This window comes from Tamandua tetradactyla, chromosome 14 (assembly GCF_023851605.1).
Source record: "Tamandua tetradactyla isolate mTamTet1 chromosome 14, mTamTet1.pri, whole genome shotgun sequence".
NCBI classification, from domain to species: domain Eukaryota; kingdom Metazoa; phylum Chordata; class Mammalia; order Pilosa; family Myrmecophagidae; genus Tamandua; species Tamandua tetradactyla.
Genome location: NC_135340.1, coordinates 91,177,691 through 91,201,693, shown reverse-complemented (window position 1 = coordinate 91,201,693; position 24,003 = coordinate 91,177,691). Strand labels below are relative to the sequence as shown.

Genomic DNA, 24,003 nt, shown 5'->3' with positions numbered 1-24,003 from the left:
CCCAGTGATGTCCTTTATTCAAAGTATTTCAGTTAAGAATGCAAGTGGCTTTTATTGTCATGTCTCTTTAATCTCCTTTAATCTGGAATAGGTTTTCAGGCTTTCCTTGGCTTTCACAACCTTGACATGAGTAAGAATTATAGGCCAGTTATTTTGAAGAACCTCCGTCAATGTAGGTGTTTCTGGTTTCTTATGATTAGATTTGGGTTGTGCACCACAGAAGTGACACTGTGTTCTCCGTCCATCTATCTAGTCAGGTGGCATATGATTTTCATTTGTTCTGTAAAGGTGATGTTTCCTTTGTAATTTATAAGTGTTCTGTGGGGGAGATACTTTGAAACTATGTAAGTACTCTGTTTCTATTTATTTATATCTCTATGGACCCTTAGTCTCCTATTTTAATTGGAATATTATCTGTTACTATTAGTATTTATTTTGGTGCTCAGATTGTCCTCAATTTGGCTAGCAGGGTTCAGTGCTAAACTGGGTTCAGTGTCTTTCAGAGATACTTCCACCATCTTTGAGCAATTCCTTGCTTTCTGGCATGAGATATTCTAAGCTCATCTTGTGTTACCTGTCCCAGTCCTGGAACTAGTCATTGTTTCAAGGAGTATTTAGTGGAGAATGGCATTTAGAAGCCAAGATCTTCACCAGTGAGTTACATTCATTGCTATTAGGTTTGCTCCGCTAAAGCCCAGTGAGTGGACATGGCCAAGGAAACATGTATATACGTACATACATTTGTGTGTGTGTGTGTATATATATATACACTTATATACGCATAAACATTTACAGTTACATTTCTGTCTATAATGGAGATTCATATGTTCACACATCCAATTCTAATCCAACATAGGGGTCTTTGTAGTTTTCTCTCTGCCCATATTTATATTTCCCTTTTGAATAATGAGAAACCTGGCTCCCATCGTTCTTCATAAATTTAGATGTTAGATCTGTCATATGTAACCAATCTGTCGTTATCTTCCTCTTGTGGATTTTCTCCTCTTTTTGGTCTCTGGGACTCTAAAGATACCGAATTGCTTGCCGGTATCTCGAGACAGGCTTACAGAAAATGTTCTTCTCTTGCGCTTTGGTCTAAACCCTGCGCTGTCCATTTCTAGGGGTTTGTCATTTGGAAACATTTAAGATGCAGGCAGTGACTTTTCCATGTAAAGATGTTCTTTGGTGCATCATTTATAATACAGGAAATTGAAAACTTAATATTTATAAATGAAGTTATTAAATGCAGATTGCAAGATACATTAGTGATGGGGAAATGTTAATTTTTAAGTTATAAAAGTAAATTATGAAATTACAGTTATTAAAAACAAAAACATGAATAGGAAAGTAATAAGCCAGAATGTTAGCAAAAGATGTCTCGGGGATAGAGTTGTGTGTGAATTTTTTTATACTTCTTTAAACTGTTCTTTTTTTTTTTTTAAACAAATTTTTTGTACCTTGTTAAATTTTAAAACCTGTTTTTTTAAAGTTTACCACGGCAGGTATCATTTTTTTTTTTTTTTTTTACAGCTTTAAAAGTTTATACATTGTAGTGACTGTTATAGGCAGGCAGACTTAGGTGCAAACTTTAGCTATGTGACTTTGAAAATCCTCTTTAACCTCTCTCTGCCTCTGTCTCCATAAAATGAGAAGAAAAATAGTTAATTCCCTTTATGCCCTCATAAGAATTAAATGATGAAAACATAATGCATATAACATAGAAGTTTTCAGTAAATGTAAGTAAATACTCTTTATTAGTAATATAACTATAAAAATTCAAATAGTGATACCCTTAAAAACAGATATACATACATTGAGTAAATTCTTGTATGTGTGAAACAAAAAAACAGGAACCCTTAGTAACATATTATGCATGTATATGTTATACTTGCACCTAAAATTTGTACCGAATTTTTGTAAGTTCTACATTTGTAGGGCTAATAAAAAAATTTAACAATTAAAAAAAAATAGGAACCCTACCTAAATCCTACATGCTTTTCCTTTGTGTTTTCCAAATTATCTGTAGTGGACATGGTACTTTTATATCCTTTTTTTTTTTTTTAAGTTTCTTTAGCTCTTTTATTAGAAATGTTTTTAAAGTCCATTAAATGGTTTGTGAAACCTCTTACCTCCTGTAACTCTGAATAATGAAATGCGATCCTGGGTGTCTTACATTGTTGTGCTTTAAGGACATTCTTGTGTTGAGGATTATTTTATCATAACTGTTATTTCTAGTGATAATTAAGTAGGACAATTCAGCAATTTTTTTTCCAGTGGATGCCAGAAATGAGAATCATAAAATCTCAAGGTTAGACTTCCAAACTCCAAGAATAGGAAATCTGAGGCCTAGAAACTTCCTGAATGCTATTGTGATAGTTTGTGACAGAATTAGTACTAAGGCTTAAATCTCTTGAATCCTCTCACTTCTACTCACTGTACCCAGTGTCACAGACAAACGACTCGAAGGTCAGGCAGTTACTGAAGTGCTCAGGTGGCTTAGTGTAACATAATAAGGAGTGGTAAGGCGGTGATAAAGCAGAGTGCTAGCCTCTGTTTAGCGAACAAGAGGAATGCCTTCTAAGCACAGCCAGAATATCTAGTTTTCCAAAAGAATCTGGAAATCCATAGTGTATGTGAAAATTTTGTGGGATTTTAAATGTTGGCAGACACTTGACGTTTTTTTGAAGATGCTGCCTGGACCATGAAAACCGTATACACAGGTCTTATGTCACTGGAGCCACCGCAGGTCGTATGTGCTCAGTATCTTTTATGAGATTTTTGTATATATGGAATCTACTTGAAGCATCTTAACGTTGCCCAAAGTTAAAATAGATCAACTTTTTTTCTTTTTCGTTTAACCAGCATTGAGGCTTTGCGGTATGCTTAGTAGTTCATTCTATTCTGATAGTAAAAAATGTTTGAAGATAACCAGCCCGGAAGGAAAATTATCTTCACCCTTTTGATTTTATTCAGCCTCTTTACCACTTACCGGTAATGTGAAGTTTAATGGAAAACAGATGAGTCTGAGTAAGCCCAGCTCCTAAGGTGAGAGAGGACACAAATAGGGAAGCCTGGGAAGTAAGGGATGGCCCATAATGGAGAATTCCCAAAGTTTGGAGGTCATCTAGGAAAAGGTTCTGTAGATGAGTTGGCACTGAGGATGCCTTTCCGGAGAAACAGTCTTTAATCAAGTGCAAAAGGAAGATGGCAGCACGAGAACAAGTGTACAAGTGATTGTGTCTGGATAATAGTTGTTATATATATATATATGAAGTCCACTAAATGATTTATGAAACCAATTACCTTTTATAACTTTGAATAATGGAATACGGTCCTGGTTGTGTTACGTTGTTGTGCTTTGAGAACATTTTTGTGTTGAGGATTATTTTATCCTTACTAACCAGTTTAGGAAACTGGTTAATAAGGCTGGAAATGAAGGCCTTGAATATTTAATTTGATAGACAGTGAAAGGTCTGCTTACTTTTCCCTTTGTTGTGAGGTGTTTCTGATACTGTGATGCCTGTTCAATAAAGCAAATGGCATCTTTCTTGGCACTTAATGCTTTTAGTCTAACTAAAAGTATTAAGTTATCTTATGAAAATGAACTTGAAGGCTGGAATGTGTTTTAATTGAAGTAATAATAGATGTTCAATGAGTGGCTGAATGGGACATGAAAGAAAATGATTGAAAAATGAATGAGTAGATCCTCAAAATTCTAATGTTCATTTAAAGGAAAGTAAGACAATAGCAAGTTGGACTAGGGAGATGCTTTAGGGACCATGAACGTGCTCATACATTCTGATTTTTTTTTTTTCTTGCAGAATGTTCACATTTTACCACGGACAGTTCTGTACATGGCTGATTCAGAAACTTTCATTAGTCTGGAGGAATGTCGTGGCCACAAGAGAGGTGAATATCAAAAGAAAAAGGTTTGGAATTTTTTCCATTTCCTTGTGTACCTTCTGTGTAGAGTTAAACATTCTTCTGTACCAGTCCTGAGAATTACTGACTTTCTGAGCCTCTGGGCCTGCCCACTATTGGATGCTTAAGATACCTGTTTTTTTAAATTTATTTATTAATTATAAAATTAAGAAACCAAATAAAACATCAACATATATAATCAGTAATTCACAATATCATCACTTTGTTGCATATTCATCATTTCTTAGAACATGTGCATTAATTCAGAAAAAGAAATAAAAAGACAATAGAAAAAGAAATAAAACAAACACAGGAAAGAAAAAAAAAGATTATACCTACCATACCCCTTACCCCTCACTTTCATTGATCACTAGCATCTCAAACTAAATTTCTTTTAGCATTTGTTCCCCCTGTTATTTATTTTTATTCCATATGTTCTACTCCTTTGTTGACAAGATAAAAGAGCATCAGACACAAGGTTTTTACAATCACACAGTCACATTGTGACAGCTGTATCATTGTTCAATCATCATCAAGAAACACGGCTACTGGAACACAGCTCTACATTTTCAAGCAGTGCCCTCCAGCCTCTCCATTACATCTTGAATAACAAGATGATATCTACTTGATGCATAAGAATAACCTCCGGGATAACCTCTCGACTCTGTTTGGAATCTCTCAGACATTGATACTTTGTCTCATTTCACTCTTCCCCCTTTTGGTCGAGAAGTTTTTCTCAATCCCTTGATGCTAAGTCTCAGCTCATTCCATGGTCTCTGTCCCATGTTGCCAGGAAGGTCCACACCCCTTTGTGTTGGCTGAAGAGAGAGGCCACATCTGAGCAACAAAAGAGGCTCTCTTGGGGGTGACTGTTAGGCCTAAATTTTAAGTAGACTTGACCTATCCTTTGCGGGGTTAAGTTTCATATGAACAAACCCCAAGACTGGGGGCTCAACCTATAACTTTGGTTGTCCACACTGCTTGTGAGAATATCAAGAATTCAACTTGGGGAAGTTGAATTTCCCCCCGTTCTCACCATTCCCTGAAGGGGGCTTTGCGAATACTTGTCCACTCACTGAGCGAATCACTCTGGGATTCATCGGGGCATCACTCTGGACAAACCAACAAAATCTCATGTGCTACCTGAGATTCCAAGTACTTATGGTGTTCAATCAAACTATCTACCTAAGTTATATTAGGAAATGCACTAGTCAAAATATAAATTTTGTAACATAAACATTTTTTGCTTTAGTCTCACACATAAGGTGACACTATAAAATATTAATTACCGTCTATTTTCAGCACCCTGCAATAATGACATTCCTTTGTTCCTCCTCTTGCAAAAACATTTTTAAAATTTGTACATTGTACATTTCACTATTATTCTATACTTTAGGCATTCCTAGATTATACCATCTCAATCTTTAACATCTTTCTTTCTTTCTGATTTCATTTATGTCCCCAACCCTCCTCCCTCTATCGTTCTCACATGCAGCTTCATTCAGTGTTTTAACATAATTGTATTACAGTTAGGTAGTATTGTGCTGTCCATTTCTGAGTTTTTAATCCAGTCCTGTTGCACAGTCTGTATCCCTTCAGCTCCAATTACCTAATATTTTACCCTGTTTCTATCTCCTGATGGTCTCTGTTACCAACAAAATATTCCAAGTTTATTCACTAATGTCAGTTCATATCAGTGAGACCGTACAGTATTTGTCCTTTAGTTTTTGGCTAGTCTCACTCAGCATAATGTTCTCAAGGTCCATCCATGTTGTAACATACTTCCTAAGTTTATTCTGTCTTAAAGCTGTGTAATATTCCATCGAGATACCTGTTTGGAGCCCTTTTGCTCCAAAGATTGGTTTTTAAACTTTTTAGTACAATTGAAAAAAATCATATAGGACTATGTTCTTCTCATTTTGAAATACTTTAATCCACCAGATACTTCTTTTTATTATTAAAACATGTAGTTTATCTTTGACTGTTGTAGCCTTTTATTGTGTTTGAATCATGGGGTCCCATTTACCAAAGTCGTCTGTAGACACCATGCATTGTTCTTGGCTTGTTAAGGGAAAAGCAGGCAAAATGTCCCAAGATAGGCACACTAAGGCCTGGAGTTAGGATTAGACAGCGGAGTGTCATCCGGGAGACTGTCAATGCAGTCCAAAAGCAAGGAATATCAGCTAAGCAGAAAGATAAAACGGCAAATGTGAAATTTTGTTACTACTGCTAAAATTAATACTGTGGGGCAAAAATGTATATGAATAAAGAGGAAAATAAAACTGGTGATGCTCAAGGTCAGATTTAGAATTGAAAATAAAAACCAGGAGCCAGAAACAGGGAAAAGTTTGTTTTAATAAAGATTTTGTATTTTCTTAAAGCTTTTGGGTGTCAGATGACTTCCCCAGTATTTGCTTTTCTTTTTACATTGTCACATTTTAATGACATTTAATAATTTTATAACTGTATTATTACAGCAAGAAAAAGAACCAGTATGGAAATGGCATTTGCCCTTGAGAAGTTATTTCCAAAACAATGCCAAGTCCTTGGAATTGTGACCCCAGGAATTGTAGGTGAGAGAAAATGCTAACTTGGTGATTTTCATGCTTGGCATTAAATAGGTGGTTCTACAGATCAGTGAATTATTTTTAGCTTGAACACACATCTGTAATTCTGGCCATCAAACGCGTCGTTGGCCTTCCCAGTGCCTGCCCTGCCCATGTGGAAAAAATAGAAAAGTTTATTGGCCATCCAATAAAGTTAGTTGTATTTACCATAATTTTGTGTTTTATTAAAGGTTATAGTGGTAAATATGTCAAACGTAAAGTCTGCCTACATAAACCAAATGTATATCTTTTCCAGTAGCCATTTACAAGAGGAAAAAGATGATACCATTTCATTCTGAGTTCTTCAAATTAGAAAGCATTAGTGAACATTCTCAGAGTTTGGTCAGTTCAGCCAGGACTGTTTCTGGTAGGTAGGAGGGAGTTGGAGGAGGGACATAAGTCTTACTAGGAAACTTCTGGGTCTCTGCTTGGCTCCCACTGTAGGCAGTATAGCATGAGACCGTGCCCTTTTCCATGTGATTGCTGCTGGTGACTTTTTGCTGAGTTTTATTGTTTTTGGTTATTTTCTGTAGGTAATGGATAGAGATTTTATTAAGGCAGTAATGGTACAGCAGTAAGACACCTGGATTAGAATTTCATTTGTATCACTTAACTATCTGCATGATTTTGGGCGAGTTATCTAACTTCATGAGCCCTCAGTTTCTCCATCTATGAAATGGGGAGAGGAGAGTTGTACCTTCTTCAGAGAGTTTTAAGGATTAAATGAGTTAATAATGAAAGTGTTTAGGATAGAGATATGAAATAATAAATAAATGATCTGAATTTAAAAGTCTTGTACAATGAAGTACATAGGCTTTCAAACATTTGCACATGAGCGAAGATAAATATTTTGTTGGTGATGACTCTTCAGTCTCTCTCCAAGCATCAGCTCCCACCCCTGTACTATTGTATCTACCCAATTGCCACACATTTCTCATTGGATTAAAAAAATTATGGCAGTGACCAGACTTTTCTTTTTATTTCTAAATGGTCAGTTGATTTGTTTTTTTCAGTTAGAGAAATTGTAGTTTACAGAAAAATCTTGCAAAAAATAAAGGATTCCCGTGTACCGCTCCACCATCAACACCCTGCGTTAGTGTGGAGCATTTGTTACAATTGACGATAGCACATTTTTATAATTGTACTTTAATTAAAGTTCATGGGCAAACTTTTCTTTTAGCTTTTGAGTTTTCCTTAAATGAATAATCTAGTTTTTATCATTACTGTTACTAACAAATGCTTAAATAGAAGAATAGTTTTCATTTCTTACATTATTTCTTTTAGAGGACCTGCTCGAAGGCTTCCTTTTGTCCTTGCCTTACTCTGCAGCAGTTTTCACTTTTTACCTTCCTTCCCTATAAATTCTCTTATGGTCTTGATGTTGGGAGTAAGTACCATAGACCCACTCCTCACCCTCTTTATGGTTTCTAATTCTCCCACAGCTGACTGGTTTCATTGAGGCAGTTCCATGTATATTCTAACAAAGCTTCCACCAAGACAGGTGATCAGATTCCTTTTTCGAGTACAGTATAGTGCTTGTTTAGAAAACAGCTGTTGACCACTAACCCATCTACTTTAGGTGTGGCGAAATATCAGGTTTGAGAAAATTTGTTCTTATGGGTGCTGTGTACACCTGTAAGACCTTTTTCTTAATTGAACTTTAATTACAGTGAAGTGTACGATCTTAATTGTACATATTTAATGAGATTTGACAGCTGTATACCACCATGTAACCAACAGGCCAATCAAGATATAGGCTGTCTTCATCACTCTGGAAAGTTCCTCTTCCTATCAGTTCCTGTCTGCCATAGGAAACCCCTGTTCTATGACCATAGATTAGTTTTGCTTGCTGTTGAATGTTGTATAAATGGAATCATATAGTATGTACTCTTTTTGTCTTGGCTTCTTTCACTCAATATAAAATTTTTTAACAACATAATATTTTTGAGGTTCATTGATGTTGTTATGTTAGTAGTTCCTTCATTTGTTTAAAAAAATTCTTGGACCGTGCACCCCCCAAAAAATTTCTTGAGTAGTAGTCTATATTTACGTATACCATAATTTGTTTATTAATAGTCTTCCTTTTGATGGACTTTTGGGTTGTTTCCAGTTTTGGGCTATTTTGAATGAAGCCTTTATAAGCATTCTTGTGTACATATTTTTGTGGATATATTTCATTCTTTTTGGGTAATTAGCAAGAAATGGAATTACTAGGTCTTAGGGTTTTTGTATATTTTAACTTTATAGGAAACTACTAAACACTTTTCCAAAGTTAATTGTACCGTTATACACTCAAACCAATTATTTATGAGAGTTCCATTTGCTCCATATCCTCGCAAATGAGTTTTCAATTTTAGCCATTCCAGTGGGTAAGAAGAGACTTTTTATGGTGGTTTTAATTGAATTTTACTGTTTGATATGTTCATCTTTCTTTTTGCCATTATTACATTGTTTTGATTATTGTAGTTGTATAATAGGTCTTGGAAAGAAGGAGTGAGTCTTCCAATTTTGTTCTTCCTTTTCAGGATTATTTTGGCTATTCTAGGTCCTTTGCATTTCTACATATAGTTAGAATTAAACTTGTAAATTTTTACAAAAAAACATTTCTTGCTGAACCAATTGAAAGTAAGTTAAAGAAGTCATGGCACTATTTCCCCTAAATATTTCAAATTTGAAAAATTTTAACTCAGATAGTGGCCTATTAGCTTAGAGATTATTTTAGTGACCTTATACTACAGTTTTCTAGGTAGGACTGGTTAATTAGTAGTCTTACAAAAGGGAACTTCAGATTGTACTGAATCTATTTATGTAACTTCAACTTTTTTCCTAGTGACTCCAATGGGATCAGGCAGCAGTCGACCTCAGGAAATTGAGATTGGGGAATCTGGTTTTGCTCTATTATTCCCTCAAATTGAAGGAATAAAAATACAGCCCTTTCATTTTATTAAGGATCCAAAGAATATAACATTAGAAAGGCATCAGCTCACTGAAGTGGGTAAGTTACTGTTATTTACCATTAGTTGCTCATTTTCTTAATTGCTTTTGCTTATGTTTTTAATTCTGGCTGGTTGGTGGATGTTAGGATCCCTGGGAAGAATCTGAATTGTGAACTACACTTTACTGGAAATGTGGGAGCTCAAAGCTAGGGACTAACAAAGATACTTTTTTGGTAGAATTGGTTTACTTTTAAAATTTTACATGAATTAAGGCCCAAGAGAGCCAGAGATGAAAAATTTTCCGTAAATATTCTGTTGACAATCAACTTGTTTGTATTTAATTACGAATTTTCTAGAAATTCTTTTTTTGAATATTTTCTTGTCATCATTTTGTTCTATTTACTATTTTCCAAAGCTGAAGAGCTTTCCTAAAAACATTTGTTTTCTTCTTTCTACTACTAATAAGCATGTCTTCTTAAAGAAAAAACAAAAACAAAAAACTTTTGCAAGATATGTTACTTCTATGTAGACTAATTAGAAAGATGGAAGAACAAGTATAGTGAACTTGATGATGAGCTTTAGGAAGGTATAAGTTAAGTTAGAGCCTGATGACCGAGGGTTGTGCTAGGATAAACTGGCCAGCGTAAGTTGGGTGGAGTAAATGGAAGCTGTATTGGAAGAGGTAAAGGGTTGGCTCAGTGTCTCAGCTCTGATTTGAAACCTTTTAATTTAATCTAGTAAGCAGCGAGCTAGCTACTCAAGGCACTTTAAAACCTTTATGGACATCTGCAGATGAACTGCTCAGGGTTGTTTATGGGTTTTTAATGTTTGTTGATTAAAATAATTACTGTTGGCATAAGAAGTATTCTTTAATGACACCTTGTTTAAGTATCGATTAGTCAGCCTGTAGAGATAAGCCTCCATCATTTGAAATGTCGCTGAACCCTATGGGAATAAAAAACTAGTTTAGCAGCAAAGGGAAAACTTGTGATTTCTATATACAGACCTTCGTCTTTTATGTGCACAGAAGGTGCGGGAATTGGAAATAGGTAAGGAGTGAGGGTAGGACGCTGTCGCATAGGATATGCCTTCTACGCAGAGTACCAGCCTGAACCAAATACCTTGAGGAACTTTTTTCAATGCTTTCTTACATTTGAAAGTATCCTATTCATGTTAGTGTTCCTTAAGGGTTGGTAAGTTTTTCTCAAAAAAGGTCAGAGGGGCAATATTGTAGGCTTTGCAGTCCGTCTGATCTCCGTGGCAGCTCTTCAGCTCTGCCTTTGAAGTGTTAGAGCAGCCATAGATAATGCCTAGCGTTGCATGACTGTACTCTAATAAAACTTAGAAAAATAGGAGATGGGCTGGGTTTGGCCGTTGGATGGTAGTTTGCCTACCCCTGCTCTATAGTGCTTAGCTACGTGGCACAAGAGCTTTTATGAAAAGCCCACAGTAGGCCAAAAAGTGTCTAAATTCTTTGTCAAGATTTGGCGGAACCCTTGAAGGTGGGGACCTCTTGTTTGATAATGATAGCTCTGCTCAACCTCGCGTAAGACGGTATCACAATCTGGCTCAGCATCATAGTGTGCATAATTCTACTACAGATATATGCAGCACTCACACCTTCTTGTTTATTTCTTTATGGAAATCTTACCAGAAATGATGCATTTTTAAAAAGAAGAATAGGTTGTTTAAGGTCTGTGTGGTATTAGTCTAGAGACTAATTTTAATCTCTGGAATGGAAAAAATAAAATATTCATTAAATTATAAAAGTATAAATATTTCATTAAAAATTATTTCAGTGCAAGTGATGTATCAGTTACTGTATGTGCTAGGTTCTAGAGATCTGTGTCAGAGAAAATATTATTCTTGCCTCCTGGTGCTTCCAGTCCAGCAGGACAGACAGACTGAAGAAACAAGAATGGATGTGATAAGGATTATCTAGGAGAAACCCAGAAGTGCTAGAAAACATGCCACCAGGGGACTTAATCCTGTCTGGTATGTTAGGGAAGAAACATTTCAACAGAGCCTAAGAAGAAATTCGCTGAACTTGGGGGTAGGGAGGAGTGGTCCCTCAGATGCTGAGGAGGGAGGAGTAGTGTAGGTCATCTCTCCTTATTTCCTTTCTGGGTTGCTCACAAAAATTAAAGAAAAGTAGCCAAAAGACAGAGAATAGAAAGGAAGGATCTGATAACTCACTATCAGGATTTAAATGTTGTGGATTTAAACAGTTCATTTGTGAAGCATAAAGAATACCAGGATCTGTGGAGAGGTGAAGGCAAGGGGAGTATGAGGCAAGATGAAGAGGCAAGCTGGGAACCAAAACATGCCTAGTGGGATATATTGAGGATTGTTACTTAGAGGCAGTGGGAAGCCAGGATTCCAAACAAAGACGTGATGTAATCAGATAGGTCTTTTGAAAATACCACTCTGGATGCTGTATGGTGATCAGTTTGGAGGAATAACAAGAGTGGGTGCAGGAAAAACGAAGCTGCTTGCAGTAGTTAAGGTGAGAAGCGATGGCAGCTAGAACCAGGGTGGTGGCACGAGGAATTGAAGAGAAACAGTTTGAGTCAAGATAATGTTTTGGAAATAGAATTGACAGGATTTGAGAATGAGGAGAAGGTGGCAGCGATGCCGCCCAAGTTTTTGGTAAGCATATTGTGGACAAGATGAGGAATTTACTGAGGTCACGAATAGACTAGGGACACAGGTTAGGGGAATCAAATCAGTTCTGCTTTGAACGTGTTGAATTTGAGATGAAGATACTGATTAGACAGTTGGATATAAGGATCTAAGACTCAGATGACTGGTCTGGACCAAAGATATAAATTTGGGCATCATTAGGTAACTGATTGTGATTGAAGCAAATAAGGACTAGCTCAGTGATTTGAGGAGGAGGAGTAGGGCAGGAGTTTCCGTAGTTCATGGTGATGTCCAAGGCTGGTACAATGTGAGAGTATAACATCCCTCCTTCCCCTGTGCTCATGTTGAAAATGTCATTGCATTTACTCAGTAAGGAGATTCTTCAGCAATTTCCAGACTTTTCTTTTAAACAGCTCATTTCTAAAGGAAATCTTTCAGAGCGCACCAGTATAAAAGTAAAGCAGACAAGAACAGAGCTGGTTAGGTTGAAAGGGGTATGTAAGATCTAGATCTGAAACTGCTTAGCTTCCCCCTCCCTGCCCCTGGGCCACCTTTGAGATGCCGTGCCTACCAGAGCGCAATCTGAAAGCCACAGGTGTGATAAGCGGGAAGGAGCCTCCCTCCTTGCAGTTCCTCGACAAAGGCTTAGTCTGTTTACAGTTGAGAGGCTCCTAGCATTCAGAGCAGTGTCTGACTGCCAATGGTCCTCTGTCCTTATTACAGACGGTAGAGCTGGAGAAAACAGCCTCAGGACTGCTGATTCTTTGTAAGATGGAGATCTGAGCTTAAGAAAGCCAGAGCTTCTTTCCTCCTTTGAGGATTCTTGAGGCATTCAGTTAGTAAATATATCAAGCATTTGCCCCACCCTTGTGATTCTCTTCCATCGTGTTCTTTTACAGACACGTCCTTCTAGGTATTCTCCCAGGTAAAGCTCACGCCTATAACATTGGGGAACAGTGATTTCCTGGATTCCAGTTTTATTTGCAGAGATTCACATTAGAAAATGTCTCCCATTGATTTTTACATTTTAGGGCCAAGACACGAAGTCCTGAAGAAACTTCATGCATTTGCTCTTGGAAGGAGAAGAAGTGGGAAGTTTCTGTGTGCTTCCCATAGCCCGATAGGCACCAGTTCCTTTCTGGCAGCCAGTTCTGGAGTGTGTATTTAATGTTTTTTATGTCTGAACTGAGTTGGGTCCTGTTATATGGGATAAAATTTGCATATTTTAATGTTCTTTAACCCTCATTGGCTTTCCTAGGAGCTAAACACTACGTAACAAGTTGTTATGGGCATTAATTAACTTCATTTCTGTAAAGTACGTAAAAAATGCCTGGCACATGGTATGTGCTGTCTGGTTTATTGATATACTGATGATGTAGTGATGTAGTTTGTGGGTTGTTCAGGTCCTGTCTGCTTCCTGCTTTCTGGTCCTTGGACTCCTCGTCTTTAATTCTGCCAGTGACTAAGAGGGGGTAAAAACTATATTTTTAAGTATCTATTAAATCAGTTTCCAAAAGTTTTTGAAGAAGGATCAAGTTTTAAAATTATCAGGAGATTTCATAGACCTATTGAGGGGGCAGGTGTGAATCAGAGGGAAATGGTGCTAAAATCTAAGTGATTGAATTAGCTCAGCTTTAGAAGTTGTTCAACCCTTGAAAAAGCCTAAGTGATAGGAAGGTAGTTCAGATTCTCTATTATGCTTTCCTGCCTTTTGTGGTATACTTGAGTGAGCTCTGTTGAACCTGAGGGAGGCAAGTCCTGGAGCACTCGAACAGTATGGGCCTCGTGGAGACTTGTTCCCAGGCTGTGGTGAGCAGCAGAATGTAGCTCTCTGCCTGCTGTGGCCTCCCCCGTGTCACGGGCTCCGTGTTGGAGTTGACTGATGGTGTGGATCTTTTTATTTATCCCCCACCCTACTACCCATTGTACAACATCAGGGATATTTTTGGATAAGGCTCGTCTCAAAAAGCACATTAACTGCATGCAAGCCAGAGTGACACATCCCCATCCAGTTTTGAAGAAGGAATACAAGGTCGCTTTTTCTTCCCTCTGAATTTGATGTTTTACTTTACTTTAGATTCATTCAGTTTGAAGGGAAATGTTACCCTACATTTCAGCATTTCATTATTTAGATAAAACTAAATCGTGTCGGTGCCCTCAGTTTAGCTAGCATTTGTGTGTTAGCTATCCTTTATTGAGCCCTTGCTCTGTGCCAGGTATTGGATTGGGTTAGGTGCTGTATGACCATCTTATTTAATTATCACAACCACTCTGAGATTTACTCTGGACCCAGTTTTAGACGAGGAGCCTGAATGAACTTGGAAACATCAGCTTTTTCAAAGTCATAGCCAGGTCTTACTCCAAAGGGTAAGTCCCTACCATGCTGACTTCGTATTTTCCTGGTTTAGAAAGGATATGTAAGGGGCAGGCTACAGTGGCTCAGCAGCCAGAGTTCTAGCCTGCCATGCCGGAGACTCAGGTTCGATCCCTGATGCCTGCCCATGCGGGGAAAAAAAAAAAAAAAAAAAAGGATATGTAAGAAAATAGGATGGACCTAAGAGGCTGAGGGAAAGGGGAGCCACCTGTGTCCATGGATCGTGCTCGGTATCAGTCTCTCTCATTTTAAGTGAACATTTTGTTTGAAGTAGGTTTTCTACATGCAATTAGAAATTGCATGATCATGAAGCAGTTGTCTTCAGAATTGCTTCGTTAGAAAGAATAGAAATGAACATGCAGACCTAAAGTATTTCCAGGCACTTTGGCCTTTCTTTGGAATAGTTCTTCATACTTGGCTCTCCTGAATCTGAAACTTATTTAGGTGTATTTTTTTCACTTTAATCTTTTCAGCTGAATTATATCTGTAGTGAATTTATACTTTGCCTTATTTGAAAGTGAATTTAAGACAGATACAAAATATATCAGTGGAGGAAATCTGAATTTAGGAGCATTTGTAGGAGAGACTGGGGTTGAGGGGAAATGTGTGAAATGTCTATCATCAGCGTTTTCTAGAGCGGGGCCACAGATTTGACTGAGTTTTCCAGAAGCCAAGTGTAAGATAAGCCAGGTTGGAAGGTGCACTTTGCCCAGTTTTATGAGAACTGAGAGAAATTTCTCCAGTGGCTCCATAATACTCTTATAATAAAAGAACAGGTTTAAAAAAAAGTTATATCAATCTGTGTAAGGCAGTGGCATCACCCCAAATGTGACTCGATAACAGCAACTGTGGAGAGGCTCAAACCAGTGAGGTCTGATTACTAAACTTTGCTTAGTCTAAGAGAATATTTAGAGCAGCCAAGGAAATAGATAGCAAGCAGTCCCTGGTGACTTAGATCTGACAGCTGGATTTCAAGTAACAATGATTTGGAGATTGCATCTTTCTATAGTTACCTAAGTACAGTAAGTAGAGTCATCTGCCCAAAGAGCAGCTGAGCTGGAGATCTGGTTAGTTCTCTTGAAGTTCAGACCTGAGACACTTGTCCTGAGGCCCACCCTGTTTCTCCATGGAGGGAAGCTGAGGTATGACTGAAGGCGTTACCACGATCTACCTCAGAAGATTTTGATGTCTTTGATAACATGAGCTAAAAACCCTACCCAAACCCCAGAGTTCTATGGAAAGGATTGGCAAACTGGTGAAGGGCTTGATAGTAAATATTTTAGACCTAAGACCTTCCTGTCTATTGCAGTTGCTTAACTCTGCCGTTGTTGTACAGGTGGCTGAAGTGTAGAAGAATCGGTGTGGCTATGCTCAGGTAAAACGTTCTTTGCCAAAACAAGCAAAGGGCAGGATTTGCCCAGGAGCTATAGTTAATCCCTATTGTATCCTAAATAAAACTGTGATTTTGGCTGGAAAATAATTTTGAGAATGATACCATCAGAAGTCTATATAGGCTGATAAAAATACAGTTGCAATAAAGCATCCATAGACCACCTAACTTTTTTCACTTTTTGAAATAATCCCAGAATTATAGAAAAGTTGCAGGTAGTACAAAGAATTCCCATATACCCTTCACCAATATTTCTCAAATGTTTAACATTTTATCAGCTTGTTTAGTCAGTCCGTGTCTTTGTTTCCCTCTTTGTATATATGTAGGTATACGCACATGCATATACATTTTTTTTCCTGAACCGTTTGAGAGCAAGTTGCAAACATAATGCCATTTTATTCCTATATACTTCATAGTGTATTTCCTAAAAGCAAGAACATTCTCTTGTTTTAATTGTAATATAATTACAATCTTTAATAATTTATTATGTAAATTATAAATCTAATACTTCATTTTATATTTTTTATTTTGCTAATTGTCTTCATAAAGTCCTTATAGCAAAAGAGAGAAAAGTTTCAGGATCCACATTATATTTATTTGCCTGACTCTTTTGTCTGCTTTAATCTGAAACAGTTCAACAGCCTTTCTTAGTATTTTATAACCTTAACATTTCTGAAGAGTACAGGCCAAGTATTTTGTAGAATGTCCCTCAGTTTCAGTTTGTCTGATATTTCCTCGTTAGGTTCTTTTTTCTTTTTCTTATTATTGATAGAACTTAACATATAAACATTCCATATATGGTATATAATCAGTAACTCACAATGTCATCACATAGTTGTATATTGATCACCATGATCATTTTTAGAACATTTGCATCATTCCAGAAACAGAAATAAAAAAAAATTCATACATACCATACCCCTTACCCCTCCCTCTCATTGACCACTATTATTTCCATCTGCCTAATTTATTTTAACCCTTGTTCCCCCTATTTGTTTATTTTTTATCCATATTTTTTGCTCATCTGTCCATATCCTGGATAAAAGGAGCATTGGACACATGTTTTTCACAATCACACAGTCGCATCGTAAAAGCTATATCATACAATCATTTTCAAGAAACAAGGCTGCTGGAACATAGCTCTACAGTTTCAGATACTTCCCTCTAGCCACTGTGGTACACATAAACTAAAAAGGAATATTTACATAATGCCTAAGAAGAACCTCTCGATTCTGAAATCTCTCAGCCACTGACAACTTATTTTTTCTCACTTCTCCCTTCCCCCTTTTGATCAAGAAGGCTTTCTCAATCTCTTGATGCTGGATCCCAGCTCATCCCAGGATTTCTGTCCCATGTTGCCAGGGAGATTTACACTCCTGACCATCATATGTCACGTGGGATACTCATTAGATACTTTATGCATTTTTGACTGGGATACCAGAGAAGTGAGGTTGTGTCTTAATGCTTTTTATCAGAGGAGGCACATGAGATTTTTGTCCCGTTCCTGGGGATGGTAACTTGGTCACTTGATTAGGTGGTATCTGCCAATTTTCCCCACTGGAAAGTCATATTTTCTGCTTTGTAATGAAAAAAAAATCTTGTCAGGAGATACTTTGAGACTGCAAAAATCCTGCTTCTCATCAAACTTTCACCCATTAGTGAGATAATCTCCAGTAGAGTGAATTCTGGCACTGCTTCTTTTAAACTTATATCACAGTTGGACACTCATTACTTTTGGCTGAGTAGTTTTCCTTTATCATTCACAAAGAACAGAAAGATAAGCATTCTCATATTTGCAAATGACATGTTTGTAGCTACATGAATTAGGAGATGTAGACAACTGGCCCTGCTCTCTCATTATTGCTAGAAAGTACAGTTTCATAGTCTTTCCAAACTAAAGGCATTTCTTGATAGACTCCCTGCAGTATTTTATTTGCTTATAGTTACCAATCCTATGTAACACGCCGACCTATTCCATTACCTGAGGTTTCATCTTGCTACTAGTTTATCATCTTGAAAGGTTCACTCGGAGGTTACATTGCTTTTGTTTTTAATGGTTGAGGTAAGCCCCTGAAAGTATTTAATCATTTTTTTAATGCCAGGATAAATTATCCACACTCTGTGCAGGTGGCACAGAAGATTGGATCCTTGGTGTGGTCCTTTACCCAGGGATAAATTGAAGAGCACCCAGAACCTCTGAGGGAGAATTGGCACTGCCTCAGTCTTCCCTCAGCCCACCTAGTATGGAATGGGTGGTTGTCTTCTCAGGTACTTGTATCTTAGTGTCTCAGTTTTGAGGGGCAATTTTGAAGTTGTGCTCTGGTTACATATCTGACACACCAGATTGTCTATTGCTAAATATAGAGCTGTCTGCTCCATCAGGGAGTCAGCTCTGGCTAAGGTGGGGTGCTGTCTGAACAAAGACCAGGCAAAAGCTGTGAGTGTCTGCCTCATGCACTGAAGTGACCACTTCCTGAGACACTAGGGTTTCAAAGAGAAAGAGTTTATTGGTAGGCGGGAAGCAGGAGATCAGGTGGTTTAGTGGCCTAAAAATCTGTCTCCCTGAATATAGGAGTTCAACGTTTGTATGAATTCTAACAAAGGGAGATGAAGTCATTACAATTTCAATTGCAAGTATAAACAGAAAGGGAGAGAGACAGTTATGATCTGAATAGCAAGTGTAGGCAGAAACCATTTATACATATAAAGGGGTGAAACTATGCTGGAGCCAGTCAATGATTGGCTGATTTAAATTTCTCCGTTAGCATTAGGGGATTTGCCCTTATAAGTTACTTTGAGAAAAAGGGAGTACCAGCTTTCACAATCACAAAGGTACAAGATAAAGACTTTTACAGTCATCAGAGATCAGGGTAGCTGAATTACAGTTCAGAGATTTCAGGAATTTCCCTCTCTAATTACCAGAAGGAAAAAGAGGAATATTTATACAATGATTCAATAGTCATAATCATTCATTAAATCTTAACTTCTTGTGTATGGGTGGGGGTGGGGGGGGGAGGGGGTGTCCGTTACCTGAAAACAGTTCCAGTGGAAGATGTTCAAGGCACTGGGGATGTGTTTGTTAAATGAATGAGGGTGGTATCTTTGGAATATTAAAATGAAAATGTTTAGTAAACACTTGTAAAAGAGAGTCTAGAGCTAAGAAAACAGTGAGAAAGGTAGGAATTTATTAAGTCTGTGTTTCTGAGAGCCAGAAGATGTGTATTTTGTTTTAAACTCTGCCATGATGTTGTCCTGGGCTAGTCACTTTTCTCAGGTTAACAATCCTTGTTTATAATATAACACTAGAATTGATCCCAGAGACCTCTTCCAACTCTGAGAATTGATGGAAAAAAAAATCCTTCAAAATTTGCTCAGCTGGTTTGGGGCAAATGAAAACCCTTTAGTAATGGTTTCGGGGTATATGGTGTCATGAAAATACTGGATTTGTATGCTAATTTCCTTTTTCATTCTCTAATCAGTAATTTACTCTGTGATTGAGAGGAGAGAATTAGAAGTGAACTAGAGGCAGTTTCCCGGAATAAGTAATTTGTTGTTTGTAGATAATTGATCGTCTACCCCTTTAGCCTTCACCTCAGGTCTGTCAGAATGGAAATCGTGAGGCCAAGCCAAATGGGAAGGCAAGTGTGGGTTAGGTGTTAGATTGTTTTTCTGTTTCAGAGGTCACCTTTATGGCCTTGCTGGCAAATTTCAGACTTACAGTTTGTAAACAAGGTTGCAGAGGTTCAGATGACAGCCTGGGAACCAGCTTTGTGGAGCAATCAATAGGCAGAGCCTGTTTCTGGCTAGACTGTGCCACCTTTCAGAGGTAACTGCTTTTAGTCCATAGCCTGCGTCTTTTATTTGCTGCAGAATTGCACAGTATCCTGCTCTGGAATGAGTTTCCAATAGATAATCCACCCTCATTCCCGTCCCTTTCCTGGAAGGGGTTGATGAAGCCTGTATTTTGTTGGTTTAGTTCCCTGAAGTTGCCATAACAAGTGACCACAGACTTAATGGCTGAAAAGAGCAGACATCATTCTCTCATAGCTCTGGGGCCAGGAGTCTGACATCACAGTGTTAGCAGGGCCATGCTCCCTTTGGTAGCCCTAGGAGAGAATCTGTTCCTTGGCTCTTCCAGCTTCTGGTGGCTCTTGGCAATCCTGGCCTCACAGCTCCAGTCTCTTCCTTTGTGGTCACATTGCCTCCTTCTCTTCTGTGTGTCTCTCTCTCCTACCAATCTCTTATAAGAATACTTGTCACTGGATTTAGGGCCCATCCAGAAATCCTGTATGATCTCATCTCGAGATCCTTTGACTTAATTACATCTTCAAAGACATTTTTTCCAAATAAAGTAACAGTCACAGGTTCCAGGGATTTGACATGGATGTATCTTTTTGGAGGTCGCCGTCCAACCCACTACAGGTGGTTAGTGCCTTATCTCTCCGCTTTCTCTGGATCTTTAAATTCTGACTGCTGCCTGACTCTAAGTTATTGTTCCCTTCTCTTCCAGGTTGTGGGCTGCATGGAGCTGGCTTGCACCACTCCACTAAGTGCTGCTCAGTTATAGAGCTGCTTCCTTATTGTGATGAGTGTTGACTGTTATTTTCAAATGGCCATTTAATTTTTTTAATATGGAAAATTAATTTAGCAAAATTGTTGAGTAGTTTGAGTTTGTAAAAAAAATGGAGATGACAATTAAGCATTAATTGCACTTAATTAAGAGTGCATGTCATAAACAGTGACATTTCATCTTGTAAGATATATAAAATGATTGTTTGGGGGCTGTCTTTAATTGTTGCTCTTCATTTCTCTGCAGGTCTTTTAGATAACCCTGAACTTCGTGTGGTCCTTGTATTTGGCTATAACTGCTGTAAGGTTGGAGCCAGTAATTATTTGCATCGTGTAGTCAGCACTTTCAGTGATATGAATATCATCTTGGCTGGAGGACAGGTGGACAACCTGGCATCACTGACTTCGGAAAAGTATGTCTGGTGTGCTTCTAATTTCTTATTGGGTGATGGGAAATATTCTCAGTTCTTTGTTACTTTGGGTTTACAGAATATTTAAAGAATTGCTAAGGTGGCAATTCCTTGTGTTTTGAAATAGACATAGGTTAAGGGGTTGATTCAGCATATTTCTGTGTATAGTTGAAGAAAGAAATTTGTGTATATTGTCCTTTAAGTACTTATTCTTTTTTTAACTTTTTTTATTGTATAGTATAACATACATAAAGCAAAGAAGTAAAAAAGCAGTAGTTTTCAAAGCACTCTTCAACATGTAGTTACAGAACAGATCTGAGATTGTCATGGGCTACCAAATGATCCTCTCAGATTTTTCATTCTACCTGCTCCAGAATATAGGAGGCTAGAAGGCTTAAATATTTTTTTATCACCACAATCAACTTTTTTTCTTTCTTTTTCAGAAAAATAATGTATACACAAAAAAGCAATAAATGTGAAAGCACAGCACCACAATTAGTTGTAGAACATATTTCAGAGTTTGGCATGGATTACAATTCCAGTTTTAGGTTTTACTTCTAGCTGCTCTAAGATATTGAAGACTAAAAGTGGTCAATTTAATGATTCAGAAATCGTATTCTTTTGTTAAATACTATCTTCTCTGTATAACTCCACCATCACCTTTGATCTTTGTATCCCTTGCTTTGGAGGGTGTTTGGGCTATGGCCATTCTAACTTTTTCATGTTGGAAGGGTCTGTTACTAATATGGGCTACAGAGATGGAACTAGCTGATGTTCTGGAGAGCCTGGGCCCTCTAGGTTTCAGGATTTATCTGGACCTGGGAGCCATCTGGAGGCTGTAGGTTTCTAGAAAGTTACTCCAATGCATGGAACCCTTGGGGAATCTTATATATTGCCCTAGGTGTCCTTTAGGATTCGCTGGAATGGTTCTGGCTGGGGGTTGGCAGATTATGATAGGTAGTAATATCTAACTGAAGCTTGCATAAGAGCAACCTCTAGAGTAACCTCTTGACTCTATTTGAACTCTCTCTGCCTCTGATACTTTATTAGTTACACTTCTTTTCCCCCTTTTGGTTAGAGTGGAATTGTTGATCCTACAGTGCCAGGTCTGGATTCATCCCTGAGAGTCTTCACACATAGCCAGGGAGACTTTCACCCCTAAAAGTCATGTCCCACACTGTGGGGAGGGCATGATTTCACTTGCAGAGTTGGGCTTAGAGAGACTGAGGCCACATCTGAGCAACAAAAGAGGTCCTCCAGAAGTAACTTTTAGGCATACATTTAGGTAGGCTAATCTTCTCCACTGCCTACATAAGCTTCACAGGAGAAAGCCTCAAGATCAAGGGTATGGCCTATTGCTTTGGGTGTCCCTAAAGTTTGACACAGTATCAGGGGATTCCCTATGGTAATGTTTAATAGACCCCAATTTTTTTTCCCATCACTGAAGGAACTTTGCCAGCACTTTTGATTATCTGCTTAATATACTCTAGGATGCATTCAGGCATTACATTAAGCTATACAGGATTAAAGGACCTCTTTCTTATTCTGGGCTCCCTGTGTTTCGGTTGTTCAAATGAGATGTACAGATAGGTTGAGTTAGATTATGTGCTACAGAAAATTATGGTTCCAGATGAAATAAGCCTTTTTTCCTTTGTTCTCAAAGAGTATGTGTGGTTCTAAAATATAGACATTGTCTTCCTTACCCCTGTGTTCTGAATTTCTTTAACCTCAACCTGATTGGCTTCATTCTTATCTCTAAATATCAGGTTATATATATATATACACACACACACACATATATATATATGCTATATATATAATAGCATATACATCAGCACACTCAATTGTAGATAATTTCATTGCTCCCAAAAGAAAGATAACCAATAAACATACCCTTGCCAAATAGGAAATCTAAACCTCTCCTTATCTCTTGTCCCTCCCCTTATTATTTACTTATGCTATTGCTGTGGTAGTGCTGATGGTTTCCTTTTAAACATAGCCCATAGCATGCAATAGCAGTTTTTCCCTTGTACCCTGGACTTAAACACCCTTTGTACATGAATCATACCTTTGAAGTAGTTGTTAAAAGAACTAATTCATATTTCTAGTGTTAATCAATGGGACATGTAGGTCTATACAACCCCTTTCAATCTTGTTCACCTTCAATATGGTAATACTACTTATAGACACACTAGAGAGCCACCTTCACTCCTGTCTATTCCCTTACATTGCAGTTCAGCCTCTTTAACTATTCATTCACACATCTCTAGCTTCGATGTATCTCTAAGTCCCCTATATTCTGTATTATAAGACTCTAATTTTACTTTTTCCTTGGTCATAAAAGTGGAATCATAAAATATCTGTCCTTTTGTGTCTGGCTTATTTCACTCAGCATTATGTCCTCAGAGCTCATCCATCTTGTCATGTGCTTCAGGACAACATTTTGTCTTACTGCTGCATAATATTCCATCATACGTGTATACCACATTTTGTTAATCTGCTCGTCTATTGATGGGCATTTGGTTTTTTCCCATCTTTTGGCAATTATGAGTAATGCTGCTATGAACATCAGTGTGCAAATGTCTGTTTGTGTCATTGCTTTCAGCTGTTCTGGGTATATACCAAATAGTGCAATTGCTGGGTCATAGGGCAACTCAATATTTAGTTTCCTAAGGAACCACCAAACAGTCTTCTATAGTGACTGCACCATTATACATTCCCACCAGCAGTTTCTCCACATCCTCTCTAACATTTATAGTTTCCTGTTTGTTTAATACCAGCCATTCTTATAGGTGTGAGTTGGTATCTCATTGTAGTCTTGATCTGCATTTCCCATAAAGCCAATGAAAATGAACATTTCTTCATGTGCCTTTGAGCCATCTATATTTGCTCTTCAGAAAAATGCCTGTTCATATTTTTAGCCCATTTTATAATTGGATTGTTCATTCTTTTGTTGTTGAGTTGTATCATTTCTTTGTGCGTACAGGATAACAAACCTTTGTCTAATATGTGGTTTCCAAGTATTTTCTCCCATTGAGTTGGCTGCCTCTTCCTTCACCTTTTTGCAGAGGCTTTTGAGGGGCAGAAACATTTGATTTTGAGAAGTTCCTATATATCTATTTTTTTCTTTTGTTGCTTGTGCTTTGGGTGTAAA

At 37.7% G+C, this 24,003-nt stretch overlaps 1 protein-coding gene across 1 annotated transcript in view; it reads left to right on the top strand.

The window, feature by feature from the left end:
* The window catches only part of FBXO22 (F-box protein 22), a 33,376-nt gene that overhangs the window by 1,344 nt on the left and 8,029 nt on the right, over positions 1–24,003 (top strand). Inside the window, exons 3-6 of the mRNA XM_077128480.1 lie at positions 3,822–3,909; positions 6,399–6,494; positions 9,358–9,522; positions 20,687–20,852. Of these exons, the coding sequence (XP_076984595.1) occupies positions 3,822–3,909; positions 6,399–6,494; positions 9,358–9,522; positions 20,687–20,852 (515 nt within the window). The remainder of the gene's footprint in view (positions 1–3,821; positions 3,910–6,398; positions 6,495–9,357; positions 9,523–20,686; positions 20,853–24,003) is intronic.